Here is an 18,628-nt window from a genome sequence, read left to right as displayed (position 1 = left end):
GCTAGTGAATTGCTCAATTAATCTTCTGCACCATGAAACTTGTCTGTACCTGTTCAAGCTGATCTATGCAACAAGCTTAATCCTGTTTGTATTGAGCATCTGGCATTAATAGATTAACAGACAGATAGACTGATTACTGTAAAGATAGTTACCAAGTAAATCTGGCTGCTGCAGACTGGCTATGGTAATGCCAGTGGTTATTGAAGACGTGCCACACCTATGACTAATATGTGAAAACAACACAAAGTGGTAAGGTGTCTTTTACAAGTCTGCCAAATGTGAGAGTAAGGAGAGATCAACACAACACACCCATGCAGAAACATGAAACACGAGTTGTGATGGGGTGTGACATGTGAAATGCTTCTGTCTTGCAGGACGCAGACTCACGGAAATATAAGGTAAGAATTTATTCATCCAAGAGGAAGAAGTTCAGTTTACATCGTATTTACAATAAAATAAAATAAAATTAACATAGAATAAAGCAGAAACAATCAGTTAAAGGAGGTGCTAAATACAAATGACTGTGTAGTTCATGCATGAAGGACAAAAAAGATGCCTGAGCACAGATAAGTTTTGGATTAAAACAGTCATTCTCTTTGTTTACTTCAATGTTGGACACAGCAATCCAGCTGTGGTTTAGAAAAGGCCAGAGTTCAAAGATAAAATTCACAGTTCAAAGATACATTTTTCATTTTCAGATGAGATGAGATAAGAGAAGCTAAAAACAGTATATAAACACATAGAAAAGCTGAAGCCCAAGCCAGGCTTTTGTTTGCAGACTTTTTTATTTCTCTGCATTCAATATGATGCAGCCACAGCTTTTAGTTGAAAGGTAGTTTTGTGATTTTGATCTGCCTCACTAGCTTGTATTATGGATTTTGGACTTCTTCACTGACAGAGAGCAGAGGATTTCGTATGTCCACAGTCTCGCCACAAGAGTGCATCATTTCACCCCTTTTATTATTTACACTACCATTCCGAGCTGCACTCAGAGAGCAGCTCTCTGGTCAAATTTTCTGATGACACTGCGTTAGTTTCCTTTCTCAAATAGGCCACAGAAATACTATCACTGATTTTATTTCTTGGTGTGATACCAAATTCTTGGACTTTATGTATCTAAACCAAGGAACTGATTATTGATTTTAGACATAACAGAGGTGTAGTCAAAGTGTATTGGGACAGTACTTTGGCTGCAATTGATGACATTTTACAAGGACACAAAGTACAGACAAGAACGCAAATTTAGAAAGGACAATGGTGCCAAGCAAGCTGAAGAGGCACTTGGAAACTACCTTGATTCTATAGTTGTATTCACTTTTTGCATGACAATTTGTTTTCATTCAAAGTGCATCTTTTTTTTTCTTTACAATTTTAGATTTAAGTTTTGTTTTTTTTCAACTGAGTGCATACTCTGTTGATATGTATTTACTGTTTATATGGAAATTAGTTTTTATTCTCAGTGCATCTCTCTTCTGTAAAGAGTGATAACATCTTGCTAGACCAGGGATGCTGCCCTCGCAGGCCAGATATACTCCTCTCTCTCTCTCTCTCTCTCTCTCACAAACACACACACATGCATGCAAGCTTTTCTGACTCTCCCTTTTTTCAGTTCCATTATCTCATTTTTAATTTTATGACCTGTCTGGTTTAAATGGGTGTGTTGCTGCTTTGATGTAATTTTAAGTTTCAAATGAATTCTTGAATTATTTTGTTAATAAATATTTCATTAGTAATATAGTTGTTTTCACATTTTATTTAGCATTAGTAAATAAAAATAAATGTTTACAGAGTGATAAAAGTAATAACACGTGCTATAGAGGCTATTTTGCATGGATATGAATACAGGTGTGCCTTGAGATTTTGGCCTGCCCTTTGGTGAGTCTTGGGCACAAAAAGTTTGAAAACCACTGCTCTAAATTACTGAACTTCACAACAACAGGAGCATTATAGAACATACACGCTAACAGAAAAGCAAACTCACCCAACAAGACAAAATGAAAATATGTGACATGCATATATGACATACAATAATAAACCCTTTGCAATTAACACAGATAAAGCTCACATCATTACTAAACTGTTAAAAACCTAAAATGCTCGATGGAATTTATTCTATGTGGAGAGGACGTCTCTTTTGGACGTCTGCTCTCAACCAATTAAAGAAAATGACACATATGCACATCTCTATTCCAAATATGTACACGTATGCATAAAAGGAATTTGACTTGATTTTTGTGATTTTAGTTTTATGTGCATGTTGTGGTTTTTGGCATCCAACTGGGATCACTTTTTTGCCAGGGAAAAGTGTCCCCACCCCTTTTTCTTTTCCTTTTACTTTAATAAGATAGACATGTCAAGACAATTACATGACTGCATTCAGACATGGTGTAATGTTATCTGCTTGTGTGTGTTGGCCAGTCCTTGAGTCTTGGGTATCCCACTCTTACACTTCTAATGTGTTGATCTTAAATATATCATTGTTTAAAATATGTACACACATACAGTAATATTGTTTTAATCATTTACCAGTTTTCCATAAGAACACAATCGGCCCATCTGTGTCATCTTCAAAGACTGTATGCTGTGATCTAATGCTGCCCTCTAGTGACTACAAGCTAGATTTTTATATTTTATCATTCTCGGTACAGAAAAGTTTACTCTTGGCCTCATATTATTTGCATAAGAAACAGTTCTGCTATTGCCACACCCCCATTCAATATGTGTATTCTAAAGTTCTTGTTATGATTATGTGAGCTATAAATGCCACTGTTTTATTATTTGCTGTGCTTTATTCAGGTGAATCTAAGTGGATCTCACTAGTTTGTCTCTGTCTTGCATACAAAAGGTCATTATGTTATTAAATGCAGGTTTTCAGCCAGATTATAGACTTATTTGACCACTTCTATGCGTCTGTGGACAGATTTTCTTCTTGTCTTCATTTGACTGGATGTGGTGGTTTTATGCCTGAACCAAGGGCTCAGGCCTTATAGTTACACAGTCCATTCATCTTTGCTTTGCTAATAGATTTGTCATATCTTAAGTATGGAAGACAAACAGTGACTGGTACGGTCAGAGAATAATATTTTGTGGTCACACTTACAATATGAAGACTGGGAAAATTGTCCTGGTATCTACGGCATGATGTTTCTTAACAAATTAACTATAAATACAGTTGTAGGGCTGCAACTACGGTTGTGGGCTTCAGTTGTGAGAAATGTCAATAACTCTTTCCCACAGTGTAAGGTGACATCCTTAATGTCTTCTTTTGTCCTGACCAACAGTCCACAATCCAAAGATATTTAGTTTATTATCATAGAAGACTAAAGAAACCAGAAAATATCCACATTTGACAAGCTGGAAAAAGAGAATTTGGAAATTTTCCTCTTAAAAAATCAAAACATAATTAATTTTAAAATAGGCAGCAATTAATTTAATAGTTGGCAACTAATCGATTAATTGTTGTAGCTCTATACGGGTCTAAGTCTTCTTCTGTAGTTGAAGATCATCTGTTGTCAAAACAATGTCAGTCATGAACAAGACAGCAGTGTCTCTGTAACTTTTTCCCCCTTTTTCTACTCATGTCATTTTTCACATTTATTTTTTTCAGCTGAATTGTTTGTACTCTCTCTCAAATAATTATATTTATAGTTACATTCACTTCTACTTCCATACTTTTTATACTTCCATAAAGTTTTTGGCTACTCTACCCACATAGAGAAATACTTCTATGACATGTTATTTATTTATGTTACTTGTCTCCATCTGAGCCCATTCAATTATTTAGCCATGCTCCTTAAATTAGTCACATTTAACACAACATGTAATAAAGAAAAAGTTTATTTTAAAACATTTTATTGAGACTGGGTTCCAACAATCAGGATAAAATGATCAAAAACAAATTACCACACTACATACCCTTTACATATTGTGAATATCATATAACACAAAACATAGAAAAAATATATATATACACTTACTGTCCATGTAGTCCTAAGTAAGATAAATGTAGCTATCTAAGCTTTTTTTTCATCATGAGCCAGGGTATAATATATTATATAACGTCAACATTTTACACCAGCTGTTAAGGTGACCCCACAGCGATCTCCTGACAAGTACAGAAAGTAACGCACACTCTCTTTCTCTCTCTCACACACACACACACACACACAGTTCATGAGTCTGTTCTCCAAAGTGACATCCACACATTCCTTTACAGCTGCTTTTTAGTTGTCAATGAAACAAATATTTTGTAGAGCGTAAAAGTTAATTGTTGACCTTTGAAAGACTCAACATCCACCTACTTACTGAACCTCGAGTTAAGATTATTTTTGTTGAAATATTTTGTACTTTTTGAAAAGAGATGACAGCATTTAACAATGCAAGAGTCTAAATATTTCAGAAGAAACAGCTTATTTCTAGCATTAACTTCTTAGACATTTGTCCTGTACAGGTCACCATACCAAGTAAAACCTCCCTTCATTAAAATACACTTGGTAAAACTTTAAGTCCCACTTATAAGCAGTATATGAACATTTAATAAATTATTTATAACACACCATAATGTAGTTCTAAGCAGATATATGGTAATTTTATTTGTTGTATTTTGCAATTATAACTTCTCTTATGAAGACATATTTTATATTATTGTGTTTTGTCATTCCTTATGTTTATATACCAGCCTCAGCTTATGTGTGTCCACAGGAGGAGTTCAAGTTGTTCACAAATACTTATATCTGCTTACAACTACATTATATTATATACTATACTGCATTTATTAACTGTTTTTATACTGATTATAAATGCTAAATAGGGGCACTTAAAGTAAAGTGTTACCATGCATCTGAATTACAATATATATCAAATGCACCAAAAAATCAAATATGAAAGTCTTTCAGGCCCAAATATGTTTTTACTTTTGTTTTGTATTTGTTTTACTTAACCTGACATTGTTGTTGACATTTACAGTATGCGTATGTATTGAAACCAAACACTGGGAGGTGCCAGCATGTCACCATGTCCTACATGGCTGTCTGACTGGGGTTGTCAGGGTCAAAGGTCATGATCTCCATGTGGATGAGACCTGGTTGGATAAAAAAAGGAAAGCAGTAATAGAAAGTTCCCATAAAACTACCTCTATAGTTGTATTCTAAACCTCTCTTCACTACGTAGTATTCAATCTGTCTAATATGCTTATATGAAAAATACTAAATTTATTCTCAGTTATATCACACATATAGAAGTTTCAGGCTTCATATTTGTATTGTAAAACTCACAACCTCACTGTAACAGTCTACGCAGCCATACTTACTCTTCCACTCCCCAACAGCGAGCTCCATGCTCTCGAAGGAGTCGTCATAAGGCTCAGAGTCTGGCTCGCTCTCTGGCTCATGATACTCAGCCAGGAAGGGCTGGGATAGTCCCTGCTTAGCTGTCAGCCTTGTCTCTGGATCAAGCAGCAACATTCCCTCCAGCAGGTCCACAGCTGGAGGCATCAAGAAGTAAAATACTTTTCAGTTTTTCAAAATTTGTCATGCACTCCTTGGCCATTGAGCTGAGACATTTGAGAAGTCCTTTCAATACAAGTTCAACCTCCTATTAGTTAATAATTTATAGCAGGGGATAATAATGTAAGTGACACTGCTCCCAACAATCTAGGTCAAAATTCTAATAGAGAATTTGGGTGCATCTTGGCCATGATGATTCACCTTGGTAGAGAAAATGTTGCAAAGACATGCAAAATGATTAGGTAAAGTTAGAAGAAATTGTATTATTTTTCAATTTATAAAAAGTAATGTCAATTTCAGTTTGTAGTCAACTAGTAGACGCAGCTCAGCGCACCCTTTTCGTCCATGGACGGAAACACTTCTTTGAAGTTTTTCTTCTTTTGCAGAGGTAGACCTTGAACATATGATTGCGCCTGGAAAACAGGAAATAATGGTTATATTTTATTCCAATGCAAGAGCTTGTGATTAAGAACACAACACGACACAAATTGCAACGGTAGGCAAAAAACTGGTAGGCTAAGAAATACTCATGTTAGCCAGAATATTAAGGCATTGCACATGTAACATAACTCACATCTTTACTCTGCATCTTCTGAACCAGGGAGGAGTCTGGTGTTCCTGTCAGACGAAGGATCTTCTTCAGCTGATCAATACCTGAATAGGCTGGTTAAAGAGGCCTCAGAATGCACAGAGCACATCGTATACTGTAGATCAGATTTTAAAATTGAAGCAGCCAAGATATGACTTTAGTCCTTAGTATGGGTCAAGCCCCAAAAATATGGATCCTACATTTCCCATAATGCAACTCAACATGGCTTTAACAGGCTTTAATAATCATCAGGGTAGTTTTCCTAGATTTTAAAAAGCTCCCTCAAGAGCCACAGAAGATATTATACAACAGTTTTCACAGGCTGACAAATGACAAGCGAACTGACTATGTGTAAAATCAACGGAGTGCACCTTTAAGCCTTACAACGCTGCACGTGTTTTCAAGAATTCTTTATTTTAAACATTAAAAAGGCCAGGTTCAGTATGAGTTTCTGGCTACTGTAACTAAGCCTACACAGTTTTATTACAGAACAGTGTGCAGGATGTGTGAGGATACTATCATGTCCAGGGAAAAGAACCTTGCCAGTAATCATCTCAGCCAGGATACAGGCGGCTGACCAAACGTCCACTGTGAGGGAGGGGAACAGAGAGAGAATTTTAATAACAAAAATGTAATATTTTGTCATAGCATACTGCAATATGCTGTTATATTTGTAACAAATGAAAATGACTATTTGTATTAAAGGCAGCAGGTAATAATCTTACCTGTCTGACTGTAGTGCATCCAGTTGAATATGACCTCTGGTGCTCTGTACCAGCGTGTCACAACATAACCAGTCATTTCACTCTCTGTCTGTCTTGCCAAGCCAAAGTCCAGGATCTGAGAATAGTTACAGTTAGGCTCACCACTGAGAAGATGAAATGATGTCTATTTTAGCCAAAGTCGATTTTTCAAGATTCTTTTGTTGCATTTTCTATATGTCGATACACTTGTAATGTTAGCTGTGTTGAGCATTGTTAAGTCATGGATAAAAGGTGAATTAATCAAATGTAAAGGTGAAACTAATCATCATCTTGACCTGATTAATCTGATATGCAACGTTTTTTGGTTTTGATTATTTTTTTAAAAACGTACCTTTAATTCACAGTTCTCGTTCACAGCAAGGTTACCAGGCTTCAGATCCTAAAACCAAACCACAAGAAGTTTCTTCATGACTTGTAGTAAATACACTACGAAAAAATTAGACATTTTTTGGGAAATGTGTTTATTTGACTTCTTGCTGAGAGTTAGATGAGAAGAGCACTACAACTCTCATGTCATGTCATACAAACAGTCAGCCGATGGATAGTTCTACAGATAGTGTAATCTGTAGAAAAATCTGGTTTTATGGGGGCCATGTATGTGGAATTCTTTCCTAGAAAGACACAGTGACCTCTTTGTCATAGTGAGGTTACCAGGCAGCAAGTGGAGACTCGAGGAAGTTACTACACCTAGCCAAACAAGATATAACATGTTAATTAGTGAGGTTTAGAGGTGCTGGTAGGAGGATTTCGTTACCTTTGGGCCAGGCTAGCTGTTACCCCCTGTTTCCAGTCTTTATGCTAAGCTAAGCTAACCAGCTGCTGTAGCTTCAAATTTAGTGGACAGATATGAACTATGAATGCGAACCATTCCTTTAAGTGCACTGCTGAAGTAAACACATACTGATTATGAGTGATACACAAAGGCTGCAGTAAGTGATGTGTTATGAAATGTTCAAATACCAACCCGATGAATGATCCCTGCAGAATGAATATACTGTAAAGAAGGAAAACAGAGATTGACAGAGTATAAAACAGCATGCAGAATAATGTTTGTTTATCAGAGTGGGCTGACCCACATGCTCTGAGAGGCTTATGGCCTGCTGTTAACTTCATGGTACATGCATTTTAAAAAAACAGTACTATCACATTCACCACAAAGTCTCCACCCGCAGCTAATTGTGAGGGCTGTGTTTTGTGTATTTTCCAGCCCATAGAGCAAATCTGCATTGATCTCACAGCACAGAGGAGCACTTACAGATGACAATCACACAAAGATAAGGAGGAAGCTGACTTCAAAGACAAAGGGACATTTAGGAGAAAGTATTTTTGTTTCCATTTTAAAACGTGCTTTACCTTTGTTTCCACTGAGCACTCTTGGTTAAACATTGACTAGCATTGAGTGGCAAGGCATAAAGGGTAAAGCAGTCAAACATCCACATTTTACCTTCTGTCCATTAATGGCACTCATAGTTCCTACATTGAAAGCATTACATTTGATATGCTGACACATTGCTCTGCCATGCTGTTTACTTCTAATGAATTAATATGATCTAATATTATGCATCGAGCAGTTTGTCAGCAGAATACTTAAAGACTTTTCTCAGTGTTCAAAATAAAACATTTGATACAATTTTTTTTCTTATTTAAATTGCTTGAATAAGAATCAGTTGATTCAATTCACAGTTAAATTATATCATTTCAAAACATCCTGCCACTGAGAGCTCCCTCTGTCTGGCAGATTGACTGCATGAGAGAAGTTAAAGCAGCTATAATCTATATTTTTTATAATGACAATGTATCAAATATGTGTAATGTGAATGGTGTGCCTTGTAGTGATGAACCAACAGGGAATTATCAGCGACTCTGCAGCTCCCCTCCACTTTCCTGAGCTTTATAGCGAGTGTAAGATCATCAGTTAGCTGTCTGGCTGCAACTTTACTGCCTTGGTTCGCTCTCAGCACTCTCGCCTCACCACTAGTGCTGTTTTCAGCTTCAGCATGCAGATTTAAAAAAAACAAAAAAACATTGAACATAGTGGAGCATCTAGCAGCTAAAGAGCCAGATACTTCTCTCAGGAGTTGGTAAAGACCAAAAACAGAGCTAAAGGAGAATGCGAATTTGATTTGACTTCATCATTTTGACAGAAACACAACTCCAAATTAGTGATAATATTGTTCCATGACTGCTGGATATCTGAACCTTATAATTTTACATACTTAAATTACTTATCCAAACCTCCATTAATACATTTTGTCCACTTGGGAGCAGTGCAACAAGCCTTAAATACAATATTGGCATATCTCCTTATAAAATTGATATGGCGAACATGTTAGCAATGTTAACATGTTAGCATGTTAGCACCTATTTACACATCCAGCAGATACAGAACAACATTAGCATTCATTTGGAGTTGTGTTTATGCCCACCTGGTAAATATAAGTGAAATATTCACTTTTTGGGGGTTTTTTTGGGGGGCATTTTAAAAATCCTTTTGCTAATCCATTTGGAAATTCTATGAAATAACACGTTAATTATTTAATTTAAAACACAATAATGAAACTAAACTTTTAATTGACACATTTAATGCTCATGCAACTGACATTTTAACTGCTGTCGCTGCTTACATACCAACTGACACTTCAATTATTTTGAGTGCAAACGCTTCAGTTATCTCTGGGAACTATTTCTGCTGCTTTCATCTCGTACTCTTCAACTGACATTTCAGCTGCTTTGTCGGCTCTTAGTGATTACACTTCAGCTTACACTTCCAACTCAATCTATCACACTTTGACAATTTAAATTCCTCTCAATCTTCAACTAATTTCAGCATTTTCACTTCAGCTGATACTTCAACTTCACTTGGCACTAACCCTTAAATTAACACTTCAACTTCATTCAGTGCTTATACTTAAACTGAAACTTCAGCTTCTTTTAGCATTTCCATTTTAACTGCCACTTCAACTTCTTTCACTATTTGTATTTTGACTGCCACTTCTTCCTGTATTTCAACTATTTCAAATGTTTCAACTGCAAATCTTTAGCTGCGAGCACACTTCAATTTTTTTTCTCAGAAAATATGACCTTTTCTAGTTTTATTATATACCAGGCCTACACATCGGTTTAAAAAATGTATCTTAGTATTTCCAGCAAATGTTTTATGTCAGTGGCACTATGGGCTTCAAATAAAACATCCTGTCATATTACAGTCAAGTAAATAAATACACACTTACCTTGAGTCCTCTTAGAAGCTGGTAGAACAGGTATGTGATGATGCGATCAGTTAATCTCCGCTTTTTCATAATGTGGCCCAGATCCTGGGCTACGAACGGCATCACCATATAACTAGAGAAGAAGAGCAAGAGAGAGAAACAGCAAGAGAGAGAAGATAAACAAAAATATATAAATAGTTAAGAAACATACTATAAAGTTTAGGTCTAAATACTGTGGATGACTACAATAATCCATAATAGTCCTTGTTGCTATGGTGATGAAATACAACTGCAAAAAGCAGCCAAAACAAACATGAATAAGCTTGCTCTTGCACACAGGAGCACACAGGGTCTCAACAAGCTGCAACAGCTAGCAGAAGAATGTGGTTCCTGACTCCCAACTCACAAGGTTTGGAATTTTTCCGGCGAGGAATCAGGTGTGAAGACGTCAAGGAGGCAGATCACCTTTAAGGAAACATGTGGCAAAGACCGTGGTTAACCCAAAATATTTGTCTCAGTTTGTCTGTTAATACACAGAAACACTTACACACACACTCTACATTTCTAAAGAGGTCACATGGAGCGCAAATTGACACTGCATAACCCTGGAGTGACCTGTGGTGTAAAAGTCATGTTTCTGTGGGTCCTGCAACTCTGTTTCTAAAGTACAGTCAGCCTCTTTGGTGCTACACAGTCATCAGACAGAGATCATATCTATATCAGATCATGCATCCATTACTGTCCTTGGATTTTCTGATAATGAAGTTTGAGCTCATGCTAAAAAAAGCCAGTTCCTCTATTTATTCTAAATAAAACAGAAAGCAACAACAGATATAAAGATATAAGATATAAAAGAGATTAGAAATCTTTTGTTGATATGTCTCCAAATGGCACACTTTCATTTAATGTTGGATCTCATTGAATTCAGTGCCTTGCAAAAATTAGCCAAGAAATAGGGGTTAGAGGGTGATGTAAGTGTGTGTAGTTCTTCAAAGGTTTCCACCGAAAATACTAAACCATGAGGGTTCAAACAATACACAACACTCCTAGCTTGGCCAGGAGCATGGATAAGATTATGGGCTTTTGTTGAACGGTCAACAAAGTTTGCTTATCCTCAAAATCTACTTTTCTTTAAAGAGGGAGAAGAAAAATGGAAAACTGTGAGCAAGATTAAACCTACACCAGCTAGCACAGATCTTAGTTTACTGAGCCACTTTAATAGTGGTGACTTTATATAAGAGAGTCAGTTATTGTAATTTATAACACATTAAGACCTTTTTCTTTAGTTGATGCTTTAGATTTACCTGCCTGGTTGAATAAGGGTTGAACAAATAGACTGGATCCTTTACTCAAGGTCTTACATTTTCATGCTGTATGTGGCGAAGCAGCCTGAGTTCCCTGTAGGCCCGTTTGGCGTGAATGAGGGACTGGAAGGGCCGATACAACTTCTTGATGGCCACCTTCTCCTTGGTCTTCTGGTCCATGGCGGAGCTTCATAAGTGGGAACACACCCATTATCAGAGACAAGACCCACAGCAGGCTGATCGATGTGCTTATGAAATGGCTCATATAGTTACTTTTTTTCTGTTAATCAGTTAATTGTTTAGTTTGGCAAATTATGTTTCTGACAGATGACTGATAGATTAATCTACATATTGTTTCAGCACTGTTGTAATCGTGTAATACTGTATATAATATGTGTTCCGCATTGAGACTTTGCAGTACATTGAGAATAATTTGTTAAGGATTATTTGGAGTTTTTGTTTGAGTTTGTAAAGTGAAAAGACACATTGTGGTGGTGCACTGGTGGACTGGATTTGTTTACTAAAATTCCTGCTGTTCTTATAGAAAAGAAATCCAGCTTGCTCAGGGTTGATGTCCCCTCTGTTGGCCAACATCTAAATATATACTGACCAAATACCATTAAAACTGTAATAAGCTCATGTCAGTCAGTCACTGTCAGTCAGTGGCTTATCATTAGATATCTTGTGTTCCTGTAGGCGGGGGTTGCTCTATGTTGGTGGAGAAGATTCTTGTCGTATCGGAGGACCTGCATTGACTTGTTGACTTGCCTCAGGCGGACAATAGTGCTTCTGTTAGCAGATGTCAGAGTAATCTAGGCCTCTTGGACGGCATGCAGCATAGTCTGAAGGTGGAATGCAGATTTAAGGCCTACATGAATCTAGACAGTCTATAGAAAATCATTTGTGATGCAAAGCATTTAAATATTGATGGTGAGCACCTTTGAACATTGAGCAATGTTGAAATGAAATGTAAATGTAATGAATGAAAAATAAATATTACCACACACCTAGTCTTTTTTAACATGTTTATCAGTGTTAGCCTACTACTGCTTTATCAATATGTTAGAGGTGGATAATTTACATTATATAGGCTAAGCCTTAATGTGTTTTATGACATGAAAATACTCATAGCCTAAGGGGCAGTTTTACCCTAAACTGGGATTCACCATCAGTATAAAACAGGGAACAAATACATCCTATACTGTCATAAGTTTTTGTTTCTATGTTGAATATTTTATGGCAGTTTTACGGTTAATTATAGGCTACACTTCCGTCCCGGTAACAGGATTACACATTTTTTATAGGATTATTAAAGAAAAAGGCACAAACCTTACCTTGCATTTTGCTGGACAAACAACTGACACAAACTCTGCCGCACTTTCTTCCCCAGTACACCTGATGCCCTGCCCGGGTAAACTCACCAAACTGTCCCGTAAGCACCGGAGCCGACCGACCGCAGCGCCGTGTATCTCTCCGGGACGTCCCATGTCGTTTTCTGGATCTCCACTCTCTGAAAACCCGGTCTGACGGAGGAATCCTTCACAGGCGACTCCATGGTGCTGTTTAGTATACTGGCGCGTTTTTCAGTCATAAAACATTTACAGCCCTGAAGTTTTAACCTGACAGGTGAGGTAGCAGTAAAGGTAAGAACAGAGCAAGGACCCGCCCCCGTTTCTCCACAGCCTGCCCCCCCGTCACATGGCTGAGCTGTCACACCATCGGCTGTCAAAAACATGCTGCCATCTGACCTGTGCTGTTAAATAACAAAATAGTAAAGGTTGGCTACCAAATACAACAATTAAAAAAAAATATTAGGCTACTATTATGATTAGCAGCTGAATGGACATAAGGTGTTAAAACTAAAAGTAAATGGCCCCTCCGACGGATTTATTTGTATAGGCTATTTGACATTATTTGATAGTTCATACTGTTAACAACCTTATACTAATAATACTGATACTAATGCATCAACACATACTGTAAGTAAGATTTTACTGCTGTAGATGGTGGAGGTGCTTTATATATTTGGTAATTTAGTTCAGGGGTTCCCAACATAGGGGCCAGGCACCTCCAGTAGGTCACAAAATATATTTGTGGGGTCATGAGATGATTAATGATACTAAAAACAAATTCTACTGCAAAAATGTGTTTTCATTTTTTGGACTGAGACTTTACTTCTCTGTGAAATATTGGGCCTAAAGCAGTTATTTAAATCAAACTATCTGAGGTAACGGTAAATGTCTTTGGTAGGACATCTAAAAACAACTCATATACATCTGAAATGTGACCAAGAGGCTGGAGCCCTGACTAATGTAGACTTATGTAAAAAAAATGTTGGGAGCCCCTGATTCAATCTATAGCAATGTATTTAATAAGCGTGTCATAAGCTTTTTTTTAACTGTAAAATCTTAAAAGGTAAGTAGTAACTATAGCTGTGCAGATGAATGTAGTAGAGTAAAAAGCTTGAAATGTAGAGTAAAAGTAAAGTACATACAATGGATGTATTCAAGTAAAATAGAAGTATCTCAACATTGTACTGAAGTATAATACTTGAGTAAATGTACTTACTTTTCATCTCTGGTACCGTGATATCATTGGTAATGCAAAAAAAGTACATTAAAAATACAATAAGGTCATCATAAACTTACAGACATATTTCCTATTGGAAACACAGGAAAAAGCTCTTAAAGTAAGTCCATTTTATTTAGACAAAAATTACAAATCATAAATTTACCTCTAAGGGCTTTACAGGATATGATGCCCTCCATCCAACAGAGAAGGGATCCTTGTTGGCGGACAGACATGAAATAGAGGTCATATGTACAAAGTAGACAGACATTACAAAATAAAATTACAATATTAAAGCATATAACAATACAAACATAAAAATTAGCCAGAGAAAAGTTTACTGTGAACTCAGTAGCAGTGGCACAATCACAGTAAGTCTCCTATGGTGACGACAAATGACACAAAGGCACTATATGTAGGAATCAGAAATCCTGCATATTGATATACAGTAAGGAAAAATTATTCTACCTGTTTGTGCTACTGATCAGATGTCAGTGGACTGTACCATGTAGATGAATATTATTCGGGCCATTCACATGTCAGGGTGAATATATCCTATCACAGGATATGGACTGTGGTCAAACTCCTCCGTCCTGCTCTCTACATTGTTGTTGCAGGAGTTCCATTGTGAAAGTAAATCATGTTTTCACAGCCAAACACTGTTCCAGAAAGTCAGTGAGTACTGTAGATCCTGAAGGAAAGTAAATGTTTATGGCCACGATTTATTTGGAAACTCTGGAAACTTTGACATTTGAGCAGAAAGTTTGACTTTGACAAAGCTGATTTCAGTCGTTAACTGGTGAACAACTGAGAGCGTAATGTGTGCATATCACCAACATTTCATATCAGGAGTTAGGGACTCATCTTAGTCAAACAAAACTGGGATGACATTTTTAATTTGCTTTGTCCACTTTATAGCCATGATACAGACTGACAACAAAGGTCGTCTAGTGTCATAAAAGGTAAACACAGGGAGGAGATATACTCCTAGGCAGCGCAGAATATAAGACCTTTCGGTCTTATATTCTGCACTGCCTTTGACTGAATCTCACATACTTCTCATTAACATCCTGCCCTTATAGCTTTACCTACCCTGTATTTATGTCTCTGTTCTTAACTTGTGTTTCTTTTAAGATTATGTAAAGCACCTTGAATTGGCCTTATAAAATGTGTTATACAAATAAACTTGCCTTGCCTGTAAAGTCAAAGCAGGCTGAACTCAATAACTTACCTGACACTCCCTGTATTATCTGTGTTGGAATAAATAAATAAATAAATTTGATACTGAAATACTGTTTTTTTGTTTTGTTTTGTTTTGTTTTTAGAGGTGTAGAGCTTGAGAATGTAACCTATTTACAGATAGATGGATAGATAGATAGATAGATAGATAGATAGATAGATAGATAGATAGATAGATAGATAGATAGACAGAACTTCCATTGTTTGTATATTATATAATATCTTTGAATATCATGTTTGAGAGACAAATCAACCTTTGACCAGCAGAGGGCAGTCACACGTCATTCTGGTGGGCCCAGAGAAGCGTTATGACTCTAGACATTGTTCATTTCCGTCTTGAAGGATTATAAAACTGGTGTTTAGTCATATAGATAAATAAAAAAAATGTTCTCACTTGTCTGCCACAACAGAGCAAAATGACTATCATTGACAACAAACTGTAGTTATGAATAGGCTACATACAGTATTGTGTAAAGACATAAATGAATATATGATTTGATATGGTTATAAAAAGTAATGATGATTAGAATTTGAACCCGTTATTGAAACTAGCATGTTCAAACAAACAACCTTCTGCTATAATCAGAAACACTGTAGAGCTGTGAGCATGCACAAACACATTTTTCGATATGTGTTGTAAGTTTTGAAAAGCACTTTTGAGAAATGATCACACTCGGGATCAAGTTTTAATCTTGTTCATGTTTCAACAATGAATCCAGCGTGCCAAACTGCAAGAAGTCTGCAGTATGAACTGGTCCCATTGCACAAAGCCACAGCTTCAGTTTCAAGCCAGCAGCAACACAGCAACATGTCTGAGTAGAAATTTCCAAATAAAAGCACAATGCTTTAGCTGTGGTAGCTGTATGTAATACAGTCATTGTATTTCAATACTCAATGGCCAATTTGTTTGGATAAAAAATAATGCAGTCTTTTGTTTGTTTATTACTTTGTATGCGCCTTGAGCGTATTGTCTTGTTAGGGTATCGAGGATACTGTGGGATAGTAAAGAGATGACAGTGTCAAACAGGCACACATTGAATCACAGTAGATCTAATGTGGCTCTTTTGATCAACAGAAAACGATCCATTTAATGCCAACATGAAAACAGATCTCTACAGTCTGAATTGATTACAAATATAAAACACAAAACAGTCTGTTTATTTACATAAAAGTGTTTACCCCCTTTCATCGGACAGACCTAAACCATCATCACTGGTGCAGTCAACTGGTTTCACAAGTCACATAATTAGTTAAGTGTGTATTGAAGGGGTTTAAATTATAGAATAAATACACACGTGTCTGGAAGGTCCAACATTTGGTGAATAATATAATATAATATAATATAATATAATATAATATAATATAATATAATATAATATAATATAATATAATATAATATAATATAGCCAGTTATTATGTATCATATGATGTAATATGATATGATATTGATTAAATACTGTTAGCAATATAATTAATGGATAATATTTCTATAGTGTAATCTTGGTTTTCTCAGTTACACCCTTACTGCTACAGTGTTACAGTTTGGGGCTGTATTTTGAAGGCGTCACCGTTACGCTTCCTGCCTCCTGCTGTGTGATTCACCGAGACTCACTGAGTCTGAGACTCACTGAGACTTGTCTCAGCAGTCCGCTGCGCTGGCTGTTGTTCAAACCCCCTCAGATGTAGAGACCTGCCTGTCCTGTGCGCTCACCGCCAAACAACAGAGACCGCCTGTGAGGGGAACACACCCACCCACAGACACACACGCACACACACTTTTAGGACTCGGAGTTTTGTTTCTATTTGCAGAACTGTAACTTTCCCCAAATTGCGCCGGCTTTTGGGGGAAAACTACCAGTATCGTAAAGTGGAGCTGGATCTCATCACTTTCTGCTTGTTGCCGTGGATGTGAGGCTCTATTTCAATCAACATCATGGACAGCTGATTCACCCTATTTACTGACCCAACAGGTAAGTTCAAGATCATCTGTTGTTAAAATGAAACATTTAGGAGTAGGTAGACTTTGTGGTCCATTCATTGTAGGCGGCCATGTGCAAAAAATAATTTGCTTTTCACATCAGTTTTGCTTGAATAACACAAGATCTTAATATTTCCGAGCTACAATAGTATGATGCTGAAAAATCTGAAATTGTTGCTAAGTTCTGCTTTTAATTGGGTGTAAAAAAAAACCCCTCACAGTCTAAACAGCTGGAGCAGTGAACAGTCTTCTTTTTCAACCATATTTATCAAGATAGTCTATAATCTTACATGCCGGTTTCCCCCAGACGCACAGACGAGACCACATACTACAATGGATATACAGTAGCGATAGGACTATGGGGAGAGCTTCAGGCCCCACACACACCCGGTGCACACACTCTTTTGTCAGCTGATACAGGAATGTGTGTGAGCTGTCTGTTTGAGCCAAATGTCAAATGCCTTCTTCACCTGCTGGACATACACAGCTGCCTATTTAGTGCCTGCTTTAGAAAACAGAAATGATCTGTTTTGACAGTGTCTGTTGAACTTAACAAGAGTTCAGTGGATTTTTGATGTGTGGTCCTACTATAATCTGGAATGGATATCAGTGATGGGTGATGATAGATAGTGTTTGTTTACACTGCTCATGGCGAAATATGAGGTAGAATGAAACAGCTTTTTGAAGTTGGCCCTCTTCATTTATTTTCTGTGAATTTCAAGACAAAGCGTCATAGCAAGTTTAAGCCTTGGCAGAGAATGTTGAAATGCTTCCTGTCATAGAGGGTGTGCATGTTTAGAGACAGTCATGTGCTATGATTTCAGCTGTTCAGAGACTACTGTAGGTGAGGCTTGGCCCTCACAAGATCAGCCTCTGTGTTGCACCTGATGACCCAGCAGTGTGTGAGCCTGCCATGTGAGTCTGAAGTCAGTAAGGCCTTCACTCTGGGTGTGTTCTTGATTTAGTTGAAACAGCTCAAAAAGGAAGATGGAGTTCAGTTCAGCAGCTGGTTTGCCTCTTTTATAACAGCTGTCAGATTTTATCTTGTATGAGAAGTTTAAGAATTGATCGAAATCAAAGCCTCTCATCCTCACCGAATAGTCTTTCTCCTGGTCTCATTGGAGAATAAGGTTCCTTCACAAATTATATTTGAAAAGGGTCAAATGTTTGAGAGCAAATTTCATATGCAACCTTTGCAAAGATTCTTGTGGCGACAAAGCCAAGCCTTGAACCTCAATCTCCTCTTTTCTCCGCTTTTGCTTGGGGTTCCAGCATCCAGACATTTTTGAATAGCCAGCCATCTGCTTGCTAAGGGTCTGTTCCAGAAGCACGATATCACATTACCCACACTTGACTGTGCCACACTGTGGGGCATGAATGAAAGTGTGCGTGGATATGGTGTTATCAGCGAATTTTGTGCCTAGAAAAGTTGGATTGTTCACAGATTTCAGTCACTGTTGTCACTTCTGCCCT

The 18,628-nt window shown here is 37.1% G+C and overlaps 2 protein-coding genes across 2 annotated transcripts in view; one reads left to right on the top strand and one right to left on the bottom strand.

The window, feature by feature from the left end:
• Positions 1-3,821: 3,821 nt before the first annotated feature.
• On the bottom strand, positions 3,822-12,995 carry zgc:171775 (STKc_p38 domain-containing protein). The gene is made up of 12 exons (XM_044353004.1): positions 12,792-12,995; positions 11,428-11,557; positions 10,473-10,531; positions 10,088-10,199; positions 7,822-7,851; positions 7,189-7,236; positions 6,819-6,933; positions 6,610-6,681; positions 6,079-6,158; positions 5,839-5,917; positions 5,309-5,482; positions 3,822-5,080 (listed from the first exon to the last, which is right to left on the bottom strand). Exons 1-12 carry the CDS (start codon positions 12,959-12,961, stop codon positions 5,019-5,021), a joined length of 1,131 nt encoding a protein of 376 aa, XP_044208939.1. The 5' UTR covers positions 12,962-12,995; the 3' UTR covers positions 3,822-5,018.
• A 3,822-nt stretch (positions 12,996-16,817) lies between these two features.
• Positions 16,818-18,628, top strand: part of LOC122982705 (plexin-B1-like) — a 65,330-nt gene continuing 63,519 nt past the window's right edge. Inside the window, exon 1 of the mRNA XM_044352202.1 lies at positions 16,818-17,147. The gene's annotated coding sequence lies outside the window, so the exon portion shown is untranslated. The remainder of the gene's footprint in view (positions 17,148-18,628) is intronic.

Source organism: Thunnus albacares, chromosome 5 (assembly GCF_914725855.1).
Source record: "Thunnus albacares chromosome 5, fThuAlb1.1, whole genome shotgun sequence".
Taxonomy (NCBI): Eukaryota; Metazoa; Chordata; class Actinopteri; order Scombriformes; family Scombridae; genus Thunnus; species Thunnus albacares.
Note: the sequence above shows the minus strand (reverse complement) of the source record. Positions and strands in the feature narration are given on the sequence as shown.